This window comes from Grus americana, chromosome 20 (assembly GCF_028858705.1).
Source record: "Grus americana isolate bGruAme1 chromosome 20, bGruAme1.mat, whole genome shotgun sequence".
Lineage (NCBI taxonomy): Eukaryota > Metazoa > Chordata > Aves > Gruiformes > Gruidae > Grus > Grus americana.
The window spans coordinates 2,585,644-2,609,567 of NC_072871.1; the positions used below are offsets into that span (position 1 = coordinate 2,585,644).

Consider the following 23,924-nt stretch of genomic DNA (forward strand, 5'->3'; position numbering starts at 1 on the left):
CAAGGATTTGTCCCTCGTCCTCCTCCCTTCGGGATGCACAGCGGTCATCTGATGTCATTTGGGGTTCCATCTGCATGGCAGGACCTCCCTGCCCCACACTTGAAAGTTCCACCCATGTTGGTGATCCTCAACCAATGTTGTTCTTTCAGTGGCCCAGTCTGGTGAGTCTTCTTCCAAGGACAAGAAGCAGGAACGTGGCCGGTCCCAAGAGAGGAAGCAGCACTCTTCCTCCTCCTCTGAAAAGCAGCGCTTCTACTCCTGCGACCGCTATGGCAGCCGGGACCGTTCTCACCCCAAGTCTGCCGATCAGAGCAGGCCCACCTCACCCAACGGAGGGCCAGAGCAAGGTCCACACAGACAGGTGAGGAGATGCAGGGTGGGAAAAGAACCTTAAGGTCTTCCAGGGATGTGCACACCTTTCCCATGTTTTGTTTAAAATAAAGGAGCCAGAAGAGGAAAGGCTGGGCAGTAGGAGGTAAAGCGTTTGAGGTCCTGCTTGGTCCTTCACATCCAGGACAGGGATGGAAATGTCACTTGATGGCTCTTTAGTAGCCACCTACAGAGACCCCCAGCCAAGGACACCCTTGCTCACGGTTTCAGCAGAGCAAACTGGGAGACCTGAGAACTGGCAGCTCTTGATGCTGGTGGAGAAAGTCTATCTGAGCCAAGGCAGGCTGGCAGCGTGGCGTGGGACCTGGGCAACTGAGCTGACCCATTCCCCTGCCAGCTGTGTTAATCTAGCACCTACTGCTGCCCCGTGCCACAAACATTGGGTGATGGCCAAAGAAATCCTTGCCATTGCAGTATGAGCCAATGTAATACAGTATGGGGCCTCCAGGCAGCCAGAGCTGTGATTTCGGCAGGGTTTGCTCATGTTAGCAGGATTTTCCAACTGCTGTTCCATGGGCTTCAGGGTTGTCCCGTGTTGTGGACCAGGTTAATGTTCTAGAAAATTGAGGAAAAAGTCCTTTTTCCCTAGTGTCACATCAATCTTCAAATGTGCTCTCTAGCTGGGAGAAGAAATCATAAGGGAGAAGGGGAATGTAGGAGAAGGTAGGACCTGGGTGGAAGGGAAGAGAGCTCAGTCCTGGGCCAGAACGATCCCTGCAAACATCTCCAAGCAATGTGCAGCCACTGAGCTGGGAGGAAGGCTCTGGCCACTCTCCAAAATCCCTAAATTTGGTGTGTGACCAGCTGGGTGTCTCAGGAGGGATGAGCGATGCTGTCAGCCCTGAACCCCTGCAGGAACATCAGCTTGTGGGGAGTGGGAGGAAATCCTGCGTTGGTAAGAGTTAGAGCCCAGGGGAAGGATTTAAATGAAGAGGTTCTGTAGTGTCCCTGCAGCTGCAAAATGGAGCAGCTTTCTGTCTCCTTACACTTTCCCGTGCCTTTCTCCCTCCCTGCGTGTCCACGTGCCGTGGTCCTTAGCAGCATCCAGGCTGCAGCCTTGGAGACCGTGTGCTGCAGTGAGTGCTCAGGGGCTGCTGACAGCCTTTGGAGACACCCAGGGCGTGGGACACGCTTTGCACAGTCATGCTGTTGGGAGGAGAGGTGACATCGGTGTGAAGTCTGGTGCACCCAGGACTGTGTGTGGCCATAGCAAGAGGGAGCTGCAGCCTAACAAGTCCTTTCCATTTCCAGTTGCTGCAGTCCCTGACTGGCCTCCATCTGATTTTTCAGATGAGTTTTTCTTTCCATTTCTTAATTTCTCCCTCTGGTTTGAGAGACAGGAAGATGGCACTGATTTTTAGCGTGATGCCTCTCCTTTTCTTGCATGCTCAGTTTACCAGAACTTTAAATATCATGTATGTCTTAATTAAAAAACTGAAACCTTCCCATAGTTTATGGACGTTAGAGCATCAGCTGCCTTTTATAAACCTGTTCCGCCGGTGCCAGTGAAGTCTGTATTGTCCCCCACCTCCCGTGGGGGTTGAGTAAGGCAGGGAGGAGAAAGCCTGTTTCAGTGTCCATGTATTTTATCCACCTACATGTTACTGACTTTGAGTGGAGCTGCTAATACATCCCCTGATTGTTCTGAAAAAAAAACAACGAACAAAACCAAACAAAAACAGATTAAAAAACCAGTCCAACTGCATATCACTTCTGTCCCAACCAGCTGAAGACCTCTTGTCCTAATAAGGTGTCTGCAAGAAGCTCTGTCAGTCCATTTCCTGCATTATTTTGGCTCGATAACAAGGTGCTTGTTAACTCTCAAGTATTTTCATTGTTAGTCGGTCCCTCTCTTTGGGAGATGCAGCTTTTCCCAGGAGCCCTGGCCCGGCACGTTTCACCAAGTCCCTGGAGGCCCCTGCAGATACCAAAAAGAGAGGCTGGCTTGAGCTTCCCCCTGCCAACAAGGTGGCTCTGTTCCAGCTAGAGCCAAACCAAAAATCAGAACAGGTTTGCTTCAAAAAGAAGTTCTTTGGAGGTTTTTTAATTAAAAAAAAAAAAAAAGGAGACAAGAAAACCAAGCCATGAACATTTCACTTTGGGTCAACTCACAATGCTTGACCCACATAGAAATGTTATGCACCTTCTGTAAATTATTTCACTGTTTCCTTTTCAATGCAGGTGAATTTTTAAATACAAATCCCATTTCATGACGAATCTGGGAAAAGCATTTTTTTTAAATGAGATGAAAGTTCTTGGAATTTCAAAATGCTTCAGCAGGAAGGAGCCTATTGGATTTTCTTTTACAATCAAGACCATTTCCTGAATTGGTCCTGGATAAAAGAAGTTTGAAAATCTTGCAGAAACCATTTTTGGGCAGCTTAATACTTATCGAAACAATTTAGCTCTGCTTTCTTTTGTAAGAATTGTAGTTTCTTTTATGAGTATTGTAATTTTGAGGTGCTCAGCCTCAGGACCCTGGAAAAAGCTGGGCATCTTCCCCTGGATGCTGGGACATGGTAGGTCACCGGGTGGTGGTCACCATCTCCTCCATCACCATGGGGAGGCAGGTGACGGGAGGCAGGTGCCTGGTACAGGAATATGGGTCTGTAGCAGAGAGTAAGGCTGAAACGTGGGGCAGCCAGAGAGGGGAGAGGGCAAAAATGAAAGAAGAGAAAGGCAAAGACTTGGTTTCCAGGCTGTGAAAGACGTGGGTCACTGGCCCGGCAGCACGAGCCGCAAATGCCATAGTAGTCCCCATGACTTGCGGAGAGCAGGGCTGCAGTGAGTGACACCCAACGCTGCTCTGCACCCCAAGATAACGCGGGGATTGCCTCTTCTTCTGATAGACGTGGCACGACTCACGGCAACGGCAGCTAAAATAGCTTCTGGGCTGATAGCCTCCAGCACTGCCGGGCTTGCCCTGAGAACTGTGCTGGGAAACCCAGGCAGAGCAGAACAAGCATTGATTGATAGCCCAACAAGCAACAACCTGATGTTTTTAGAGGAAGGAAAAGCTGCTCTTTAAAAATTAGAGGTCTGGTCTCAAAATGTTAGGTCACAAAAGGCTGAGCGATTTTTAAAACATACTCGCAGGGCTATTCGTGTACTGCCCTGGGAGAACATAAACAGGACTGGTGACAAGGGCAGGGAGTGACAGGCCAAGGGGAATGGCCTGAAGCTGCAGGAGGGGAGATGGAGATGGGATGTGAGGCAGAAATCCTTCCCTGTGAGGGTGCTGAGGCCCTGGCACAGGGTACCCAGAGAAGCTGTGGCTGCCCCTGGCTCCCTGGCAGTGTTCAAGGCCAGGTTGGATGGGGCTTTGGGCAACCTGGGCTAGTGGAGGGTGTCCCTGCCCATGGCAGGGGTGGCACTGGGTGGGCTGTGAGGTCCCTTCCCACCCAAACCAGTCTGTGATGCTATGAAATGTCAAAACAAATGCCCGTTGCTCTCATTCATGACATTTTTTTAAACTCACTGCAGCTTAGTTTACTCCCACATCACGATTAGTAACCCAGGAAGCTGCCAGATTCTTCTATCACTCAAAAATCAAATGTATAGTATTAAAGAGAAGGTGAACACATTTTTGTTTAAGGAGTTTGTTAGTTAAAGCCTATTCAAAAAGCTTTTTGTTGTTTTTTTCAGACAGTGGCTATTTAATCAAAATGCATTTCATTCCCAAAACTACAAAAAAATAGTCTGCCCCCAAATCCTCCTCCCACATAATCCAATTTTCACCACAGAAATGATCCCCAACATCAGCATTCACAACCATCGGGTGAAGTTCTGCAAAAATCTGCCCCAAAGCAGTGTGCGCTGTTTTGCAAAATTTTATTTGCAAAAAAACCCAACCCCACAAACCCGTAGGTTTTTGAGCCGCTCCCGCCTAGTTCAGGTAAGGCGCATGTCGAGCCTGTGTATGATGTGGATGCCTTCCCTCCGGACAGTGTCCCCTTCTGTTGGAGCCGTCTGCCAGTTTGCGTCCTACTGATGCTCTGATCGTTTCTGTTCTTATTTACTGCTCGCAGAACTTTAGTTCTCCAGCTCTTTACATCTCGTGTTGAATTATTTCTCGAGAACCTCCTCCCCCTAACTGTGCTTGTCTAAACTCTCTCTTTTTTGCTTTTCTTTCCTCTTGTGACTTGTCTCTCCCTTCTGTTGCTTCTCCTTCTGTTTTATACCTGCCTGCCTTTGTGTTTGTCTGGTGTTTCCCTTTTTTATTTTTTGATTTGCTTTGTTCCAATTTTTATGTAGGGCAGTGGTTCAGTTAATGGGAGCCCCTTGCTGTCGACATCTGGTGCTAGTACCCCATGCCGGGGTCGGAGGCAGCTCCCACAGACTCCACTGACCCCACGTCCCAGCATCACTTACAAGACCGCTAACTCCTCGCCCGTGCACTTCACCAGTTTCCAAACCGGCTTGCCCACTTTCTCCCCTGGACGCCTGAGCCGCGGTTTGTCCGAGCACAACGCGCTGCTGCGGGGGGACCAGCAGCCGCCCCCGCCGGCGGTGGCCCGCATCGGCTCCGACCCCTACCTGGGGCACCGCGACGACGCCGACAGCCCCTACCGCGCGGTGCCGGAGGACACCCTCACCTTCGAGGAGGCGGTGGCCACCAACTCGGGACGGTCCTCAAGGACTTCTTACGTCTCCTCCTTGACCTCCCAGTCTCACCAAATCCGCAGGGTGCCCAACGGCTACCATTACACGCTGGGTCTCAACACGGGCCCCGGGACTGGCACCAGAGGACGTAGTTACTACCACGAAGCCGATGAGGATGACTGGTGCTAGCGGCGTGGCAAAACCCTTCAAGGTGTGCGCGTTTAAAATCGATGAGTTTTATCATCTGGAAGGCTGTGCGCTCCGACGCGCGCGGTGCCCGGGGCCGGAGGGGGCCCATGGGGCAGCCCCCGCCACGAGAACTGCTCTGCCCCTGGGTCCGGAGACACTCCTGCAGCCTCTCTCCTCTTGTTTTCTTTATTTTTTCCTTTTTTTTTTTTTTTTTTTCACTAGACAAATCGAGGAAGAAGGCTCCCTCCTCAGGGGGAAGGCAGCAGGGGGAGCGCATCTCACTCTTCCCCCCCTTGCCCACCTCCCTACTTACTGCCTTGTCTAGTTCAAAAACACGCACCAGATGCCAAATCCGCAACACGCGAGAAGCCGAGAGAAGAGCGGTCCTTACCTTCGATGGCGGAAAAAAGCAGACTGTCGATCCTTTTTGAGATTGGCGCAGTTTTTGTTGGGGCTATTTCTTAATTAATTTACTATATTTTTTTTTCCCCGGTCAGGGTGGGAGTCGGGGGTTGCAAACGGACACACACGAACAAAGATCGCATCCGCGTTTTAATCTCGTTCACCGCTAAGAAGAAAGAGATCTACCCAAGAAAATGGGAGAGGAGAACCACAGACCAGAACAAAGGACAGTCCATTGGGACTTGATGTTCAGCCACAGCAATCCTTTTCAGCGGAGCCGGTGGCAACACCTCCGAGCTGACCGAGGGCTCCGGCAGCCGGGACTCTGCCACCGCTGCCGCGTGGATCTCTTTTATTTTACTCACTGACGTCGGGTCCTTCACACTGACACACGATAAAGCCACAAGAGAGCTACTTTGTAAGGACTGTTTCCTTGCTGCTGAGACTTTTCTTTCCGTCCCTCTCTCCTGTCGACCGCAACACGCCCTCACTGTTTTGTCTTGTTTACAATATAAGCTTGATTTAGCAAAAAACAACTTAAAAAAAAAAAAATTCGGGAAAAAAAGAAAAAAGGAAAAAGCATAGGGGTGAGAAGAAGAAATGTTATTGGTTTTATATCAAGCTATTAGATAGAACTTTAACTTTTCATTGTGTGCATTTTTGTAAATTGTACAGTAAAAAAAAAAAAAGAAAAAAATACTCTTTATGTAGAGAATTAGTCCAATTGTCATTCCAGGTCCCACCGTTTCTACCGAATGCTCCAGTTGTTCACTACTAAGTGCCTAACCTTTGAAATCTTTCACAGCGATGATGCAACCTCTTGCTTTGATGCATCAGGCCTTGGGCGAGCGTGGGGAGGGGCAGGAGGGGAGGGAGGGCAGAGCCGGGAGGAGCCGCTCATCTCAGACGCTCCGGGGTGCACACAACGCCCCGCATCGCGTTATGAACAGTGATTCAAGTATCAGGTTGGAAGCTTATAGTGGGGAAGGCAACCATGCTTTGGGGTTGGTTTGGGTTTTGTTGGCCTTTATTATTATTTTTTCTTCTTTTTTTTTTAATTTTATTTTATATATACTTTTATTGGTGGGAGGGGAGTGATTATTGCAGCAAACAAAACCGGCCTTTTCTCATTGACTAGTGTTTAGGTCCTGCGGGAGAGATGCAGGTGGAAAAGTACAGCATCTACAGCTCTTGCAGGAGAAGCAGCGTCTTTCACGCTGCACGTCAAGTCGCAGTTGGGCTGCGAGAGCTCTGGCCACGTTCCACGGTGCATAATTTGTGTTGAGGGCAGTTGGAGAGAGTCTTGTTTTTATTGCCTGTTAAGAGAAGGTTTAAAAAAAAATAATAATAATAATAAGCAAAACCTCTAACTCTGATTCTCAGGGATGAGATTACTGTGTTCTTGCAATGCCTCTTGCGTTGGATGATTTCTTGCTTTTGTGCACGTGTGGATTTCTGCACTTGGAGCCTGGGAAAGGGGCAAACGCGATGTGCCGGTGGGGAGGGAGCGCTGAAAGAAAAGCCTGGGCAGGACCTTGCGTCCGTGGGTCTGACGAACCGTCGCCGGGCTGATTTGGGGCGCAGGGCGGCCAGAGGACTCGTAGTACACTGACAGAAGGTTAAAGAAGGAAGAGTGGGAGGTGCCAGGCGAGCGCATCACTAAAAAAAAACTGATAGGAAAGAGGAGAGGGTTGGACAGATGAATTTTTTCAGAGGATCTACCAAAGCCCCAGAACTGTGAAACTTCTCCAGACGAAGCGGTCGCTTGGGACAGGTGGAGATCCTGCTGGACCCTGGTGATTCGTTTTGTCGCTGGGTTGGTTGGGGGGTATGGGATGCTACCAAAACGCTCAGGAGGTCTCTTGTGCTCTCAGCAAAAGTCTTTCAGCCTCAGGTGGGGAGCAGTCTGCTGCAGGGTGGTTCTTCACATCTCCTGTAGCTCTTCTGTTGAGGAAATTCAACCTGTTTTCGGTTCCTTCTGTGGTTTGGTTTTTTTTTTTGGTCCCGTTACTAAATACTAATCTCTGGCCAATCTCATCCCTGGATTCTGCTAAAGGATAACTCCTGTCTGTATCTCTGTCTCTGTGTTTATGTGCACTTTGAATAAAGGCAGTGCGGTAGCCAGAGGTCCGCCATGGGTAACGGCTGTAATTTGCAAACGGAGGGCTATGCAACAAGATGACACGTTCGGAAACACATCCAAACCACCAACAGTCAGAAAGACCTTCATCCATTCTGTAGCTTTATCTGCTGGATTTTTCCTGTTTCAGGCTTCAGCATGATTGTGACCAAACGTTTTATACATTTTCCTTATACGAAGGCACAAACACTTTATTTGAAATTTTAAAGAATACGTTCCTATTTTACTCCAGGACATAAAGGAGAGGGGAAACGCAATCTCTCTGACAGTGCATGCAAACATTGTACCCACCCTGGAAAGCAAGAGAGATGTCTTTCTGTACTGAATAATTTTGTCTTTTTCTCCACTCCGCCCTTCCCCTTCCTCTGCCGTGTCAGATCCCCAACCCCACAGCCCTGCACTAACACCCCATCCGGAAGCGCACAGCCAAGCGATGGCCTTGGGTCACTCCAGTTCTTAGGCAGAACACGAAGAAGAACCTCAAGTTGTCTAATCCTCCACCCGCCTCATAGGGGCCGATGACAGTGACAGACGAGCCTGACCACAGTTGTTCATAACCCTTTTCCTACCTTTTTTTACAGCCTCTCTGCTGTCTCTTCAATGCATACATGATATTTCCGAGAATCCTCATAGTGAGTTGCCAAACTTGAATTGCACCGATCAGTTTTCTGCATCCAGAACCAGTCTCGTAGTGGCTGTACTTTGAATAAGTAATGTTTGCATGTACAATATATACATATATACATATATATAAAAAAGTATGTGCATGGAAAATGTTTATCTTCGTACTTTTTTGATACAATGTATTCATCAGTTGTTAATTTTTAATTATATTTGATATAAATTGGGGGTTTGTTGCAAAACTTTATATTTAAAAAAACAGTGTTAAAAATTATAAAAGTTCCAACCATGCAACACAAGCGGAACTTTACCCAAAAAAAGGGGGAAAAAAAAAAAGAAAAAAAAAGGTTCTGTGATTGCCTAGTTTGCTGCCTGAGTAATATTTATCAGCCAAACTTTGAATTCTGCAGTTGTTTCTACAATTACATTTTGTATGAAGCAAAGTCCTTGAATTAAAAATAAAAACTTAGCAAAAAACCTTACAAATTCAAAGATGGTGTGTGCAGTGTGCCTAGTGACCGGGAGACCGGCGGGCTGGCTAGCAGAGACCCGCGGGAGGCAGCTTGGCTCGACCACCACGTTGAGCGATAGCCCGTGAGATCCGGTGTGAAACTGGGTTTAGTTTAGCCCGAATTGGGATGCTGTAAGAAATTGGCCGCGTCTGTGTGTGTTTCCAAACAGGTTGCACGGACGCTCGGGCTGAGTAAGGAGCTGTTTGCAAATTTGCCTTTGCAATGTGGATCCAGTGTGGAGATTACAGTTCCTGGAGTCCAACAGGCAGCAAAATCGCATCATTTAAGTTGAGGGTTACGAGAAACCCTAGCAGTGATTGATTCCTTTGAGGGTTTTAACAGAGAGATGTTTCTTTTGTTGGTGTGCGTGAATGTTGGCCGTGCGGCTCCCGTCAGCATTAACCCTTATTAAACCTTAAACCCACTCCCAGCAAGTGTTCTTGGTGCTACCTCAGGTAGGCATGGAAATCAGCAGCACGTGGGGTTGGATTGGTGTCAGGAGTTTGCCACGTGTCCAGAGCACTTGTAGAAAAAAAAAAAAATCAATCGTAATAATACTTGCTGAGTGTATCTTGAAGCCCCTACTCCCAAGGCTTGCACTGAGCAGAAGAAAAACCCCAAGGGCTGTTGGTGTACGAGGAAGGAACTTTTTATTTCTTTGGATAAATGGAGAACCACCCTCATTCCCTACCGGGGGAGAAATCCACTGTGTGCATCTCCTTCACCAGGGTCTGCTGGGGTGACACTTCTGCCAATGCCAAGGACTTTCCATAAAATGTTCAAGAAAGATTAACAGCAGCTGTAGAGCACTGCTGAAGGGAGGACCATAGCATTTTTGCATTTTTCAGTACTCTTCAGAGCACAAGGTCTATTTTAGCATTCAACTCTTCTTCTTCTCTCTTGTTGCATCTTTTCTGTGATGAGACCACCCAAGGTCCCACCTGAGATTCGGGTATTGTGTGAAATGCAAGGAGAAGGTCCTCCACTTCCTGACCACCCGGTCAGGCTGTAGTACGGGAAGAAAATGGTTTTGCTTGAGGTCACAGGGTACATTATTAGCGCAGTTTGGAGCAGGAGAACTTCTCTTGACTTGTAGTCTGGTCTGTACAGGGTTTGGGTTTCTTGGGTGGGACGACAGTGGAGCGTAGGGGAGAAGAGTAGGATTTTTATTACATTTTTGAGATATTCCAAACAAACAGGAGAAATGGAGATTTCTGAGAAGTGTCTGAGCAGTGTACAACAGAAGGTTTGAGAAGCAGTGCACAATTTGAGAACCAGTGTGCACGCTGACTTCAGCAGAGACCCCCGTGGTATTCGTTCCACCACAACCATCTGGGGAGCTGGAATCTGCCTGGAGGACCAGATGAGCAACCTCTCCCCTCTGGATGTGTATCACAGAGGACTTCCAAAACCAGTTTACAATCCCATATGTGTTTTCAAATCCTAACAGCCCTTTGGCAGCGTTCTGCCTTTTTTTTTTTTTTTTTGCCTTTTTTTTTTCTTTCTTTCTGCTTATTTCAGTTGTATTCTTTTGGTCCACGAGGCCACAGCAGCAACGCACCCAAAGCTTCTCCAGGGACTGCCCCAGTCCCAGGGCGAAGGAGCTGGAGCCAGCAGGGTCCCCGCTGCCAGACTCAAAGCATCTCCCATATCAGAGACACTGGAGCTGAAACACCCTGGTTTGGCTTTGCTCTGGTTTGAGTTCAGCTGAACGCCACAAAATGGATCTATTTTTGTACCTCATCCCCAGTGCTGCCTGGTTCTCATGACCGGTGTAACACCATTCAGGCAACGGGGTTTGCACGAGGTCTCTTCCCCGCAGGGGCACATCTTGCTGGCAGATGCGGCTGCGTTCCCGTTCCCTGTATCTCCACTCACAGCCCTGCGGATACAATCCGGATCAGTATTTCCGAAGACAGCACCCCACGCCTCGTTTTACCGTTAGGGGGAAGCATTTTCAGCCTTTTTCTACTTTCTAGGGAAACAAAAAATGGGAAAAGGCTGATTCATCTCCTCTTGCCACTCTTTGAGGGTCATTCCCTGAAATATTTGTCTTAGGATGCAGAAACCCCAGGGTGAGGCACTGAATACCCCTGAGCCCGAGGTGCTCAGGTAATTTGGCCTTTTGTACTGCCCGGAGCAGGAAAACCCAGCGTCATCTGGCTGAGTCCCCATTCCAGCCACATCTGCAGATGGTGCCCGTAGACTCCTGTGTGCCCTCCGAGGTGATGAATTACTCATCCCAGTGGAATTCACCCCTCTTGATCAGCCCTGAGTAGATCTGGTATTTTCTGGGCTGCAGAAAGCATCGTTTTCAGAAAGTGCCTGATCATAGTAACGAGCCTCAGGTCGACACTGTCCCTCAGCACATTCCAAAATATTTTGCAAAAGAGGCTGGGTTTGCATTTTCATGTGATGAGAAAAAGGAAACTGAGAGACCTCAAGGGGACTAAATTGCCCAGGGTCACCCAGCAAGCGAGCACAGAAGCAAGGACAAGGTCTCCTGAGCTCTTGCAGGTTACTCTGCCTCCTTCGTGTCTCAGTATTTTAAATCACCGACGTGTGCGTGATTTTTTTACATCCACGGGCTCCTAGTAGTGTGCTAGTGAGGTGACACTGGGAATTTAGCATCTCACTAGCGGGTGCGTTGGTTCGTTGGCGGGAATTCAAAGCAAAGGAGCAATAACAAAAATGATGAAAGGTCGGGAACTGATTTATGGTGGTAGCTGTGAGGAGCTCTGCACAGTGACGGAGAAGGGTGGCTCTGATAAGGCTGTGCAAATATTTGTGGGGGTGAAGTCCTGAGGCAGGTGAGTCAGCACGGAGGAGCTGCTGAGGCTGTTTGAGAAGGGAGGTCTGAGCAAACCAACTCTGGAGCGAACCGATGGAAACACCAGAACAGAGCCCCTCCGCCCGCAGAGAAGCCTGGGACGTGCTGAGGGAGCAGAGCTGTGTTAAGTCAAAGAAAGCAGTATCAATAACCGTAGTTTATTCGTTTTTATCCTCATCTCCACTTTCTGTCATTGCTCTGAAACAGAATATCCTAGCACTGGCTTTGTCTGTGTCTGTTTTTATTATTTCTCTGTTTCTGGCAGCCTTTTCTCTGCCCAGCACAGCACAAACGGAGGAGGAGGAGGAGGAGGCACGGTACTTGCCCAGCTACTCCTGCACAAAAGTCTAAAATACCCACAGGGGTGTAAAACCCTGTTTTCTCACAGGAGGCTGGGGAGGGGCATGGATGTGGGTGTGTTACGGGATTCAGCAAAATGGTAGCGTGTTTAGAAAGATGATGCTGAGCTGAGCCAACAGGACTGTGGCAGAATAAATCCATGCCTTTTACAAGGTTGGTGTTTTTCCTTGTCATGGAGTGGAGTGCGTTTAAAAGACCTGGTTCTGCAGGTGATCCACCTAAAAAAACCTGCTCCTGCAGTGGGATGACGGTACGTGAAAGGAGCGGAGGGCAGAGTCTCCGCGCCGCGAGGCGGTCGCGTGTCCCACAGCAGAGCCTGGCTGCAGGACAGAGCCAAGAGACGCCACGGGAGATGTGCTGCTGGGAGAGAAGGTCACAGCCGTGGAAATCGGTGGGATTCAGCAACACCTGAGAAAGGAAAGCCAAACCTGTGTCACATGTTCTTCACAAATAAAGTCCTCTACACGGCAAAGCGAATGACTCCTTGAGTGTCTCTGACCTTCCTCTCCTCTACGAGCTGAGTCAGTGCGTGGCAGGGGAAGGGCCTGGAAACGGGCAGAGCGGGGTGAGCGCAGCACATTTTGCACCCAGCTGGGCTCACGTCTCCCCAGGATCAAGCAGCGATTGGGACTTAAAGAGAGGAGCTTACAGAAGCCTAATTTCCCCCTGCCATGGTGCCGTATTCCTCTGAGCAAAATGAGAGCCGGGCGACACCACGGGGGCTTGGCAGGGACATCCACCCGGAGGCCGGTGGGTCTGGATGCCCCTTGCTGAAGGTTCCCATATTTTTGGGGGTCTCTGAGTGATTGCTGCAGAGAAAACACTAGCACGGACTGGGAGTGAGCCTGCGTCCTCTGTGGGCCTGAGTCAAAACGCCGAAACGGCTTCTGTGAGCGTCCAGGGGTTTGTCACACAGAGCAGAGCAGTCCTGGGAAGCGGCGTGGCCGCGGCGGCAGGGTCTGTGCCACCAGTGATACCAGAGAGCTTAGCGTGTAGCACAGGGCAGGGCCTGCCGTGGGGCAGCACTCGTGCAGACGTGGGGCTGTCTGGGATGGTGACTGGGGAAACTCACTTTTGGGGTATCTGTCTGCAGATACCTTCCACTGTGATGCTGTTGTGGCTCCAGGGCTGGGCAGGACCTGGGCAAGGTGAGGTTTAACCCATGTTATGCCAAGAAGGGGGTGAACTGGCCCAGACGCTGGGTAAGGAGAGCGGGGGGTAAACCCAGAGGACCAGTACGGCTCTCACAGGAGACTTGGGGTCCCTCACTCACCCCCAAACACCGCGTCGGGAAGCTGCTACGTTCCCATCTCCCTGTGGGAGCAGGGTCAGGTACCCCCTGGGCGAGTCAGCAGGTCGGGGGACAAAGCACCCCGAAAAACACTTGCAGGAACTTTTATTTGGGGGGTGTGGTGTGTCTCCTTTGCTTATGGAGGCCAAACCAGCACATGGGGGGGGGGTGTCATTAACCCCCGCAGAACCCGGTTGAGGTCCAAGCGTGTGTTTGTGTGCTGAGCCCTGCAGCTCTGCACACGGGGGGTGGGGATCCCCCTCCAAGCCCTGCAGCGCCGGGGGACGTTGGAAGGGGGTCTGATTTGGGGGGGAGGGGGGGCAAGGGGCATTAACCCCTGCAGCACTGCGCCCGCGGGAAGGCGCGTTAACCCTTGCGGACGTCCGTCCGGGGAAGGGGGCGGAGGGAAGGAAGGGGGTGCCCCCCCTCAGGGTGCGGGGGTCCCCGCAGCGCCGGGCGGGCCGGGGCGGAGGGGGGCGGGGGCGGGGGCGGTGGGGCCGTGCCTGCCCCGGCGGCGGCGGCGGGGCCGGGCCGGGATGCGGCGGGGCCGGGGCCGGGCGCACGATGCGCTGCGGGGCGCTGGCGCTGGCGCTGCTCTGCTCCCTGCCCCTGTGTCCGGCGGGGCTGGAGCCCCCCGAGCCGGGCTCCGGGCTGCACCCAGGTAGGAGCGCACCGCGGCGGCGGGACGGCACCCCGGCACCGGGGGAGGGGGGGGGGGAGGCTGGGAGCGACCCCGGGGAGAAGGGGGGGGGGTGTGTTCTCACATTATTTCTCCCCCCACCGCCACCCCCGCCCACGCATGCGGTCGGCTGGGGCATCGCGGCGTCCCGCAGGCTCGGAGCCCGCCGCCTCCCCGCAGCCCCCGGGCCGGGATGCTGGGTGCGGCGGTCCCCGCTAGGATGCACTGTGAGCCCGGGGCTGCCGCCGGGTGCCCGCCCGAGCGGGGCGGGGGGGGGGCGGCTCGGAGCGCGTCCGGCCCCCGCCAGCAGCCGGGGTTCGGCGGGGATGCGGCGGCGGTTGGCGGGGTCGTGGGGGGAACCCCCTGGTGTCCCGGGACCCCTCCCGCGGGGCAGCCACACTTGATTTGAGGGCAAAAAGGGGTTTCCCCGCTGCGAATGGCATCCCCCGTGGGCTGCGGGGAGCGGGCGGGCGGTGTGGGGGGCTGGCAGGGAAGGTCTGTCTTTGGGGGGGGTCTCAGTGTGCCATGAGGGTCTCGGTGGCAGGGCCAGCGCTGGAGCAGGGCACGGTGTCCCTCTCCGTGCGGGGACAGAGCAGCAGGACTTGCTGGGGTTTGTGCAGGGCTTCTCTGGTGTGTGATAGAACATAATGGGCTTGTGTGTGCCATAGCTGGAGCTATTCTTATATCTGGGACACCGAGCACGTCTCCGCGGCCCTCGGCCTTCCCCTCTGCATCTGGTCACCAAGTCACTGTCCTGAAACTTGTAATGAAACTTTTGGGAACGCCGAGTCCCGTCCCTCCCGGTGGCAGGAGCCCCTGGCCGGCTCCCCCTGGGACGGACGCAGCAGGGTCCAGGCCCCTCAGCCCGTGAAATGGGGCGCAGCACTGGTTTGCCTCAGGAAGACCAACTGTTTCCAAAGCTTGGGGCGTGGGGCTGGGACTCTTCACAGGGAAGCGATGGGCTGTGCGGGGGATGGCGATACTCTGATAAAGCGACTATAAAAAAGGATGTGTATTTTGAAGGAAGCGCTGACTGTTTCTAAGACGTTTCTTGCTGCGTTTGCATTGTGCTGATGCGTACGGGTCCCAGTCAGAGGCGGTGACCCCATGCTCCTGTTCACTGCGCAAACCCCTGGCCAAAACCAGGCGTGTTTAGACGAGGTTAGAGTATGCCAGAGGCTTCAATACAGCCACATCGGTGGGAATGGGTTTCTGAGAGGGAAACCACTGATTGATCTCAGTAGAGCTTAAGTCCACTTGAACCTTGGCTCAAAAACAAGGCTGGAGTGATCCGGTTCACAGCCTGGGAGACTGAGCGGGGAATTGCATTCCAGGGGCTGGAACTGGAGCAAAATCCAAGTGGGGATAAGGTGCAGGGAGTTTGGGGTCGAAATGAGGAACTTGGGGGGTGGTAACTCCGTTGGGCTGTGTGCAGGAAGGGAGAGGGCAGGGCAGGGCAGGGAAGAGCTGGAAGTGCCAGTTGGCTGTAACAGCATTAGGAAGCTTCGTGCTCATGATATGTTTTTATTTCCTTTGGGTCATGGGGCAGCCCTGAGGAGGATTTGACTGAGCATCATGGAGGTGTGTGACCCTTTGACCAGTGCTGCCCTGGCTGGTAAAGGTCGTGAGCTCAGGCAGGTTTTCAGGTTTTATTGTTGATGCTGCCAGTGAATGAGGCACGGTGCTCCAAACGTGCGGGTTTCTCAGGCTTTGGCATAAAACAAGACACTTCTTCAGGGTTGAGGCTTTTGTTCTTCAGCCAGGCCCTACTGACGGTGCAGTTCTGCTCCGAGGAAGGTCGGTGTAGCACAGCTGCAGTAGGGATCCTCAAGGAGAGGGATGGGGAGTGAGGGGCAGCCGGCTGCAAAGCTAGGCTTGGAGCTGGGCTTGGCTTTGCAAGCTGGAGCAGTGACCCCGGGCACTCCTGCGGCTGGCCAGGTGCTTTGCACGCTGAGCCCGAGTCAAGTGGGAAATAATTGAAGCAGGGAGTGAGTGCCAGGAGAGAGCAGCTATTGACTCGAGCCGGGAGTTGGTGTTCAAAGCTGGTAGGACCTTGTTGAGGTTGCGTGGTCCCTCTGCTCCTTGCAGCAGCAGAGGAGAGGACACAGCGTGTGGTGTTTGTGGTACCTTAGGGCTGGAAGGAAATTAGGATTTCTTAGATGGATCCATTAGAAAACTAGGATCCATTTCTTCTTCTTTCCTCACTCCAGTTTAGTCGGGATTAGATGATTTAGTCAATGCCTCCTGGATTGAATGATTTGTTGATGACTCCTGGACCTCTGCTTGGGTCAGGGTAGCAAGCAGTTGGTATTTCTGCAGTATTGCTGTCACGGGGGTGGCACCATCTCCTCCCTTGTGTCAGGCTGGAAGAGTGGTTTGTGTGGCTCGTGCCTGGGAGAGGTTCATGAGCCTCAGCTGGGGCTTCGGGTTGTAAAAACAGGAGGTGAATCCATCTTGGGCGGGAAACTGGGCTGCCACCATTTGTTGTTCGTAGCTGTTACCAAAAGGATCTCAGGAGGGCCGAGGGTGCCAGAAACGAGTGGGAATTCACTCCGGCGCACTGGGAATGGGGATGCCTGGTGTCACGTCCTCTGTGGGCACTGCTCCCTTAGAGCACACCCGTGCCCTTTGAGCAAACAGCGTTTGCACTGAATCAAATCCGCCCCTCGAGCCTTAACCCACGCATTACCCGGCGCATCAACCCAGCCTGGAAATGGTGGAGAGGTTGATTTTTAGGGGAGCATTATAAGGCAGCGGGTGGGAGCTGATCTCCCCGTGAACACTGCTGCTGTGGAGCTGCATGTGAGCTGGCGTGCACGGTGCCTTGTGCGGGGTAGGCAAAGCCCCGGGTGCCTCCTTCCCAAGGCTGAATTATTGAACTCGCACCTATTTTTGGTGGTCTGAGCTGTAACGATTCCTGACCGAGACCCCTCGCAGTGCTCTGGGTCCGTGATGGTGGGGGCACTGGGAGCTTCCTCTGAGTTCGCAGTGCCATGGGGTTACGTGAGCCCCGGCTGCTGCTGAGCATCCCCTCTCCGTGTCCCCGGTGCCCAGATGTGCTGGCACCGGCGGGCACAACATGGATGTCTCCGGGGCTTTGCTGAGCTGACCTCACTGCTCGGGGGATGCGCTGGTGAAGGAGGAGGGGGAAAGTGGGAAACCTCCTTGGTGTGGTGGGAGTTCGGTGGCTCCGGGGCTCCTGGGAGCTGGGGTTCCCCCCCCCCCCCGTAAAGTGCAATAACCATAATTGCAACCCAGCCCTGCAAAACACAAAACTCCCCAAACCAACCCAGAAAACCCCCGTCTGGGAACGTGACCCAAAAATGAATGCGCACGAACAATTTGCCATTAATTAAAGCTTAGAGTCGCCCAATTAAAATCTGCTTAATTAAGGGATGAGTGGCATCTGAAAATGCAACGCTTGGCTCCTGCAGATGGTATTTCTTGCTCGAGGGTTGGTGAAAGTAGTCTTTCAGTAAATTATCCTCCTGGAGGTCTGGTACTCCTAAATGTCAAATACAGCGTTGTGCAGCAAGGCTCCTCGGATCTGGTGTCTTACGCTATCGGGTACTTGTGATTAGGATGTGTACGTGGACTTTGTAAACTAAACAGTCAACCTAATGTAAATGTGCAAATTCATACATAAATTGTGATGCGTTAGTACTGTTTGTGCATGTACGGTAGCATGTGTTTTATATGATATAGATCACCTTCGTGTGTGTGTATATAAAGCTTAGAAAGTGATGGTAATATTAACTAGTTTGCAAGTCAAATTGCTTAAAAATCCAGAAATACCAGATTTAGACTCCTCATGTCACCTGCGTTTGACCCTCTAGTGCACACACGTTACTCTGGAGTCCTCAAGCAGGCAATTATATGGTATTATTTCCCCCCCACACCCCACCAAGACCCTACATTGTGCATTTAAAGTGGCATAAATACAGGGGTCACTGCCTCTATCCCCATCACAGAGCATCTGTGGCTGTTTGCCTCTGTGAAGGCAGAGAACGAACGATTAAAACTTCAGGATATTGTACAAGGCAGCTTTTATCTCAGGGCTCTTTCGTGTGCTCCTCTTAGCCGAGGTTTTCTGCACCAGAGGACGGAGGGGAGAGCCAGCCTGGGGGTGTTGGGCTTTGGGTCCATTTGAAGAGGGCTGGAAGGATGGAGGTGGGGTTGCCGCAGGGCTGCGATGATTCCTCGGGGGGGGGGAAGAAATGGCGAGCGGGGGGGGGGGGGGGGGGGGGGGTGTCAGACTGCTCCGCTCCCCTGCGAAAAGAAGAACCAAAACCTGGAGAACTTGGTGCGGTGATTTTTGCACCAGGGTCTGAAGGAGCACATCTGTTTTCCTATGTGATGTGAAAGATGTCCCGTCGTAGCGTGAAGACTTGGAGCAGCGGAGAAGCTGGCACGTTCCTGGGCAGGCTGCAGTGAGCGGTTGCCCTTGTAGCTGAAAAACACCCCCCTCATCTGAAGTCTGGGTTTGCTGAGCATCACTTTCCAGCCATTATCTGCTGATGAAAGAGCCCTTTTCCACCCTGAAATCCTCCAGTTCCTTTGTCCGGGAGTTGGGAGGAGGTGGGTGGAGGCAGGAGCCCTTGCTGCTCTCCCTCGGACAAATGCACGTGGCACAAATGCCGTCACTTGCCCTTGGTAACTTTTGGTTGCTTGGTTGTATCCCCACTTGCACCGAACTCAGTGCGGTCGGGTGCCCGCTTGCTTGGGTGCTTTGGGAACCCCAGCCTGGACATGCCCCCAACTTCCTCCGACGTGTCTGGAGCAGAAGGCACTGACCTGGGATGTGGCACGGGCTGGGTGTTTTCACGCTGTCCCCCCCAAACGTGGCCATCCCACCTGCCACTGCTTTCTTCCCGCGGTGATGGGGGACACACGATGCTTACGGCAAAGCTGTAAGGGACAGGGACACTGGGGTGCAGGGACACTGGGGGGGGTGTGGGGGTGTGTGTGTGCACAGAGCTGGTACCACTCCTGGGGTTGCTGTATCTGGACAGCTGCTGTAATGGTGCTTTTTCCTGTGGTGTTTAACTTTGCCAAACTTGAGCTGTTTGGATCGAAAAGGCTTTGTTATATGTGTCTCATGCTGAATTATTTGAAACGTTTTAGCCCAAACTGTCCAGCAGTTCCCAGATCCCTGTCTTCAGCGTGTACTGTAAGCTGGAGCACAGACTTAAAGTTTGGCAGCATCCCCACAAGAAATCCTTCCAGATTAGACCAAGTTATAAAATCAAACCTTTCGCAAGCGATGGAGCCTCATTCCCTAAAAACTCTCTCTTCCTGCTGATTTTTTTTACGAAGTGCCCACTCCCTCTGTGCCAGCAGGTCCGGATCCTGCCCTGGGTCGGCTCCGGCACTTGGCAGCCCACGTCCCCACGTGTTGCACTGTGCAGAGCAAATAAGGACCAAGGGATGCTAGCGCTGCTTGCGCCCCTATTTCTTGCTTGTAATAGGTGGAAATCATTACATTTAAATTCCAGTGTGCTGGGAGAGCGTTTCAAGCATGAATAAGTGCCTTTCCTTAAGGGAAGATCTTTCTGGAGGAGAAGCATAATGGATAGCCTGCATGCTGCAGGTTTACGGTCGTATAAACTTAGCCAGGGAGTTGAGCTAGATGATACATGCATCGCGCCCGTGGAAAAATAAACAGTTTCAACTGGGCTGTGCACTGTTAACGCCTAAACCAGTGCCTGTCCTTGTCAAAATACTGACAGACACCTCGCTGCTCTCCCAGGCAAAGCCTGGTGCCCGCAAGCAGCTCCGGCTCCCGGCGCTCAAGCCCTTAAGCTGGGCTGGGCTGGTTTTAGGTTTGCCTCCAGTCAGGTGGAGGGGTCTTGGGGGGTGACACAGGGTTTGGTGTGAGAAGCAGCTGGGGGTGGCTGTCCCCACCCCTTGCCTCAGGGCTGGCTCCCAAAAGTCTCCTAATTTCTTGCAGGGGGAGCCGCCATCTGCTCCTGGTTGAGGTCCCGGCTGCGCCGCGGGGGCTGACGTAACGTCGTTCCACCCCCGTCCGAAGCAGCCAGAGCTCTTTGTGTATGTTCAGTATGTGCTATATATACACATAACATTAATCTTCCCTCTCACAAGCCTTGTAGTCATTGCGGGGCCGTGGGGCTGGCGCTAAGCCTGTGCAGGGATGCTGGCTGGGGTGCCACTGTCGGTAGCTGCGCATGGTGACGGCTCAGCCTCCACGGAGAGGAGCCCGCTCCCCTCGTCGCTGCGGCGTACGGGAGCGTTCGTTCCTCTGGGGTTTTGGTTCGTGTGAGGCTCGTTTGGGAAGGAAAGCTCAGGAGCCGCTTTGGAGAGGTGATGGGTATCAGGCGGCTCCTGGGGGCTCTTGGGTGCCGGGGGCTCGGTCCTCGTGGCCCCAGCTGGGTGCAGACTCGGGGCTCGGCTCTGAGGGCGTGAGGATGGAGCCCCCCTCCACGGGGATGCTCCGGCATCTGAGAAGGTCTGCGCCGGTGTTGCAGCTCTTGCCCAGGCAGGCGAGGAAAGGGTCTCTCCCTGCTCCTGCCTGTCCAGCCCAGCAGCGTTTCGGGGGCAGACACGAGCGCAGAAACCTCATTTCCTTCAGCTAAAAAGAGAGCAGAAGACTCTTCACCCCAACCTACCACCGCATAGCAAGAATACTATTTCTTTTTTGTGCTTTGCTCCCTATTTTTATACAAACCAGGCTGGCAAGGCTGGGCCTGTCCCCTTCCTTCACGTGGCAGAGCGAGCGTGGGAGAGCTCAGCGAGAGGCCGAGCATCCTTGGCTCTGCCAGCCGCACGGTGCGGTGTAGCAGCGCGACCAGACCGGGTCCTGCCGTGGGCTCTGCTTCGCTGGGGGCAGATGGTGACATTGGCAGAGGGACAAGCTTCCTGACTGCCAGCTGGTGGCAAAGGGACTCCTCGTTCCCATAGGCGCTTCATTGTGCAAAGGCTTCATTCAACCTGCAGCCCCTGTGATGGAGCAGTCGGCTGAAAAGCTTTGCTCTCCTGTGGTCAGCAATTAAGGAAAAAACCTCTCGAGGACTTAAGCACCGACCTCCCCTGCCTTTCCCACTCCAAGAACTCAAGAGAGCAACACAGTGACAAAAATCAGCTTCTGTTTAGGGCATGTCAACCTTGACAGTGCGTCTCCGTCCCACAATGATGGCAATTAGTGCAGCACTAATTACCCACGTGGAACTTTGCCTAGCTCGCCCATCCCTCCCGGCAGTGTAATTTCTGCGGGGTTAAAGGCCGCCTCGGGTCACATCGCCCCGATCCTGGTGCCGCCGGGGACAAGGGTGCCCGGGCGCGCGGCCCCGATGCTGGCCGGGTGGATGGTGGGCAGGCAGCGGGACGGAGGGATGCAGCAGCCCCTCGCCCTGCGGCCACGAGTCTCTTTGTCTCACGGGATTTGCCGCGGTGGTTTCATAGATGGGTTGTAGCAGGTCTGCGGGAAGGAGCGCCAGGATTTGCTGCCATAAGGTGGATTTCTTTTCCCTAAATTTCCTTTCCCTCTCCGTTCTGCCCATGCTGCCTGCTGGGGGACAGCATTTCTGGGAGTGGGCAAGGAGACCCGAGGAGACGTGCTGGCTCTCTGGGAGCAGGGTTGCCTCCAACGCTTCCGCATCCCTGCTCGCTCCCAACAGCCCCGATGTCCTCCGTGGGTTTCCCCCTGGGATGCTGCGGGGTGGGGATGCAGCATGGCCAGTGCTGCTCACCCTTGGGTGGCTGCCACACCAGGATCATAGAACAACCCAGGTTGGAAGGGACCCCAGAAGATCATCTAGTCCAACCTTTTGTGGGTAAGGGAGCCTAGATGAGATTGTCTAGCTCCCTGTCCAGTTGCATCTTGAAAACCTCCGGCGATGGGGACTCCACCACGTCCCTGGGGAGGTTGTTCCAGTGACTGATTGTTCTCGGGGGAAAAAAATTCTTTCTTGTATCAAGATGAAACCTGTCCTGATGCAACTTGTACCTCTTTCCCCTTGTCACCTCCACGTGACTCCTTGTGAAGAGAGAGTCTCTGTCCTCTTTGTAGCTGCCCTTTAAGAACTGGAATACAGAGATGAGGTCCCCTCGAGCTTTCTCCAGGGCGGACAGACCTAGCTCCTTCCGTCGTTCCTCACAAGGCAGGTTCTCCAGCCCTTTGATCATCTTCAAAACCTCTACTTTCTGCTTCCCCTCCCATCCGCTGTGTGGTGGCCAGGGCTGGATGATGTGTTCTGCTGAGGCCATCGCCCTAAAATCTGGCTCGGTTCCTCCTCTAAAGCCCACGGGAGCTGCAATGGGGAATTCTTGCTGCAGGAGGTTTTGGGGAGGGCAAACGGGGAGCTGCTTGTGGAGTTCCCCCTCCTGCCTTTGCATGGGGATCCACTCCTGGGAAGAGAGAGTAATGGGGTGGGTAATTAATGAGGTTTCAGGGGAGGCTGGGCTGCTGGGGGGTAGGGAGGGTTTCTGAGGCCATTCAGCCAAGCTGTGCAGGGTGCTGCGGGGGGGCGGGTGGTTGTTCTGGCTGTTCTGAATTGCCTTGGGCATCGTGTGAGCGGTGATGGCTACGCCAAGATCGCTCTTCACACAAGTGTCCTTCTCGCCGCTTGCAGGTTGTCAAGTCTTTCCGTCAGTGTTGACAGGCCAAAACATTTGAAGAGTTTGTCAAGGGATCTAATATTTATTTCCTGAGTACCGAGACACAGATACTGTACTTATTTCCTCGGGAAGCAGGTTCATAAATCCTCTTTTCAGAGCAGAAGAGGACTTTCTGCCTCATTCCCATGACTCCCAGAACTGGGGCTCAGGGAAAGCTCCAGCTATCGTGCCAGCCTTCACCAGGTGATGCGCACCAGCTCGCTTGCGCTGCTGGAACTTTATTGAATAACCGAGCTCGTTAAAGACTTCATCAAGTTAATTTGCACAAGACTTTCTCAGAAGCTTAAGACTGGCATTAACACAAATACTCCTCTGTTAACATGGCATCGTCCTTCCCAGAGCAGGTTCATCCTTGGGTGCTTCTCCTCCAGGTCCCTCTCAGCATCTGCAATGAGGAGCAAAAAGTGATTGTGCCCTTCTAGACACACACAGCTTGCTTTTTAGGTTTACCAAGCTCTGTCTCTCTTTTTTTTTTTTTTTTTTTTTAAGAAAGGGAAGGTGTTAGTGCAGATCGTGCAGCTTTGTGGCTCCCCAGGCAGGGGGAGGCAGCTGGGGTTTTCTAGAGGCATGATGCCCGTTGGGATGTGGGAATGTACCTGGATGGAAAGATGTTTGCACTGAAAAAGCCTGCGCTGCTCCGAGTGTGCACAGCATCCCCCATGGCAGCTCGGCCTGTGAGGGCATCACTGCTCTTTTTTTTTTTTTTTTTCTTTTTGATACAGTCAAGTTCTTTGTAAATTAGTTCATTATTCGAAAGATGGGAGTGATTAGTAAACAATTGGCAGACAGCGGAGATGTGTTGGGAAGGGAATCTAGCCCCAACCATCAGAGCTAGCTGGAAACATTTTCCCCCACGTCTTTCCGGTGTGTTTGTAACACAAAAATGCACTTTCTGCAACTGAGATGCTGAGATTTTTCTACATAATATTTTCCCTTAGAAAAATACATAGCTTTTCCATTGAGAAAACAGAAATAGAATATGTCACTGCAGGCCAGTTCAACCCCAGTAAAACCACTTCCAGCTTGGAGAAGTCACCATATGGCCCAGGTGATACCAAATCGGCTCCTCGGGGGCTGCCTTGCCCCGCTCTGCTTCTCCCTCCCTGTCCTGGTCAAGCGGGGTGAGCAGGGAGGAGAGGGGGTCCCTTCATCCTGGGAATGAATACAGCTCCACAAGGCGATGAAGGCCATCACTGAGCTCCCTCCAAATGAAATACGATGGTCCGTTTCCACAGATCTCATACAAATTGTTTCACTTGGGAAGAATGTCAGAA

At 52.6% G+C, this 23,924-nt stretch overlaps 2 protein-coding genes across 11 annotated transcripts in view; both read left to right on the plus strand.

The window, feature by feature from the left end:
* Positions 1 to 8,803, plus strand: part of CACNA1B (calcium voltage-gated channel subunit alpha1 B) — a 298,282-nt gene extending 289,479 nt beyond the window's left edge. For 4 of the 7 annotated variants that reach the window (XM_054848973.1, XM_054848967.1, XM_054848968.1 and 1 more), the window contains 2 exons: positions 150 to 361; positions 4,645 to 6,434. In XM_054848973.1, coding sequence (XP_054704948.1) covers positions 150 to 361; positions 4,645 to 5,181 — 749 coding nt within the window. In that variant the 3' untranslated portion in view covers positions 5,182 to 6,434. Of the gene's footprint in view, positions 1 to 149; positions 362 to 4,133; positions 4,286 to 4,644; positions 6,435 to 8,304 lie in introns of those variants that run through there. The other 3 variants (XR_008580034.1, XM_054848970.1, XM_054848972.1) reach the window with 3 other exon arrangements.
* Positions 8,804 to 13,885: 5,082 nt separating this feature from the next.
* COL27A1 (collagen type XXVII alpha 1 chain) overlaps positions 13,886 to 23,924 on the plus strand; it is a 95,464-nt gene continuing 85,425 nt past the window's right edge. For all 4 annotated transcript variants that reach the window (XM_054849224.1, XM_054849226.1, XM_054849225.1 and 1 more), the window contains exon 1: positions 13,886 to 13,998. In XM_054849224.1, the coding sequence (XP_054705199.1) occupies positions 13,902 to 13,998 (97 nt within the window). In that variant the 5' untranslated portion in view covers positions 13,886 to 13,901. The remainder of the gene's footprint in view (positions 13,999 to 23,924) is intronic.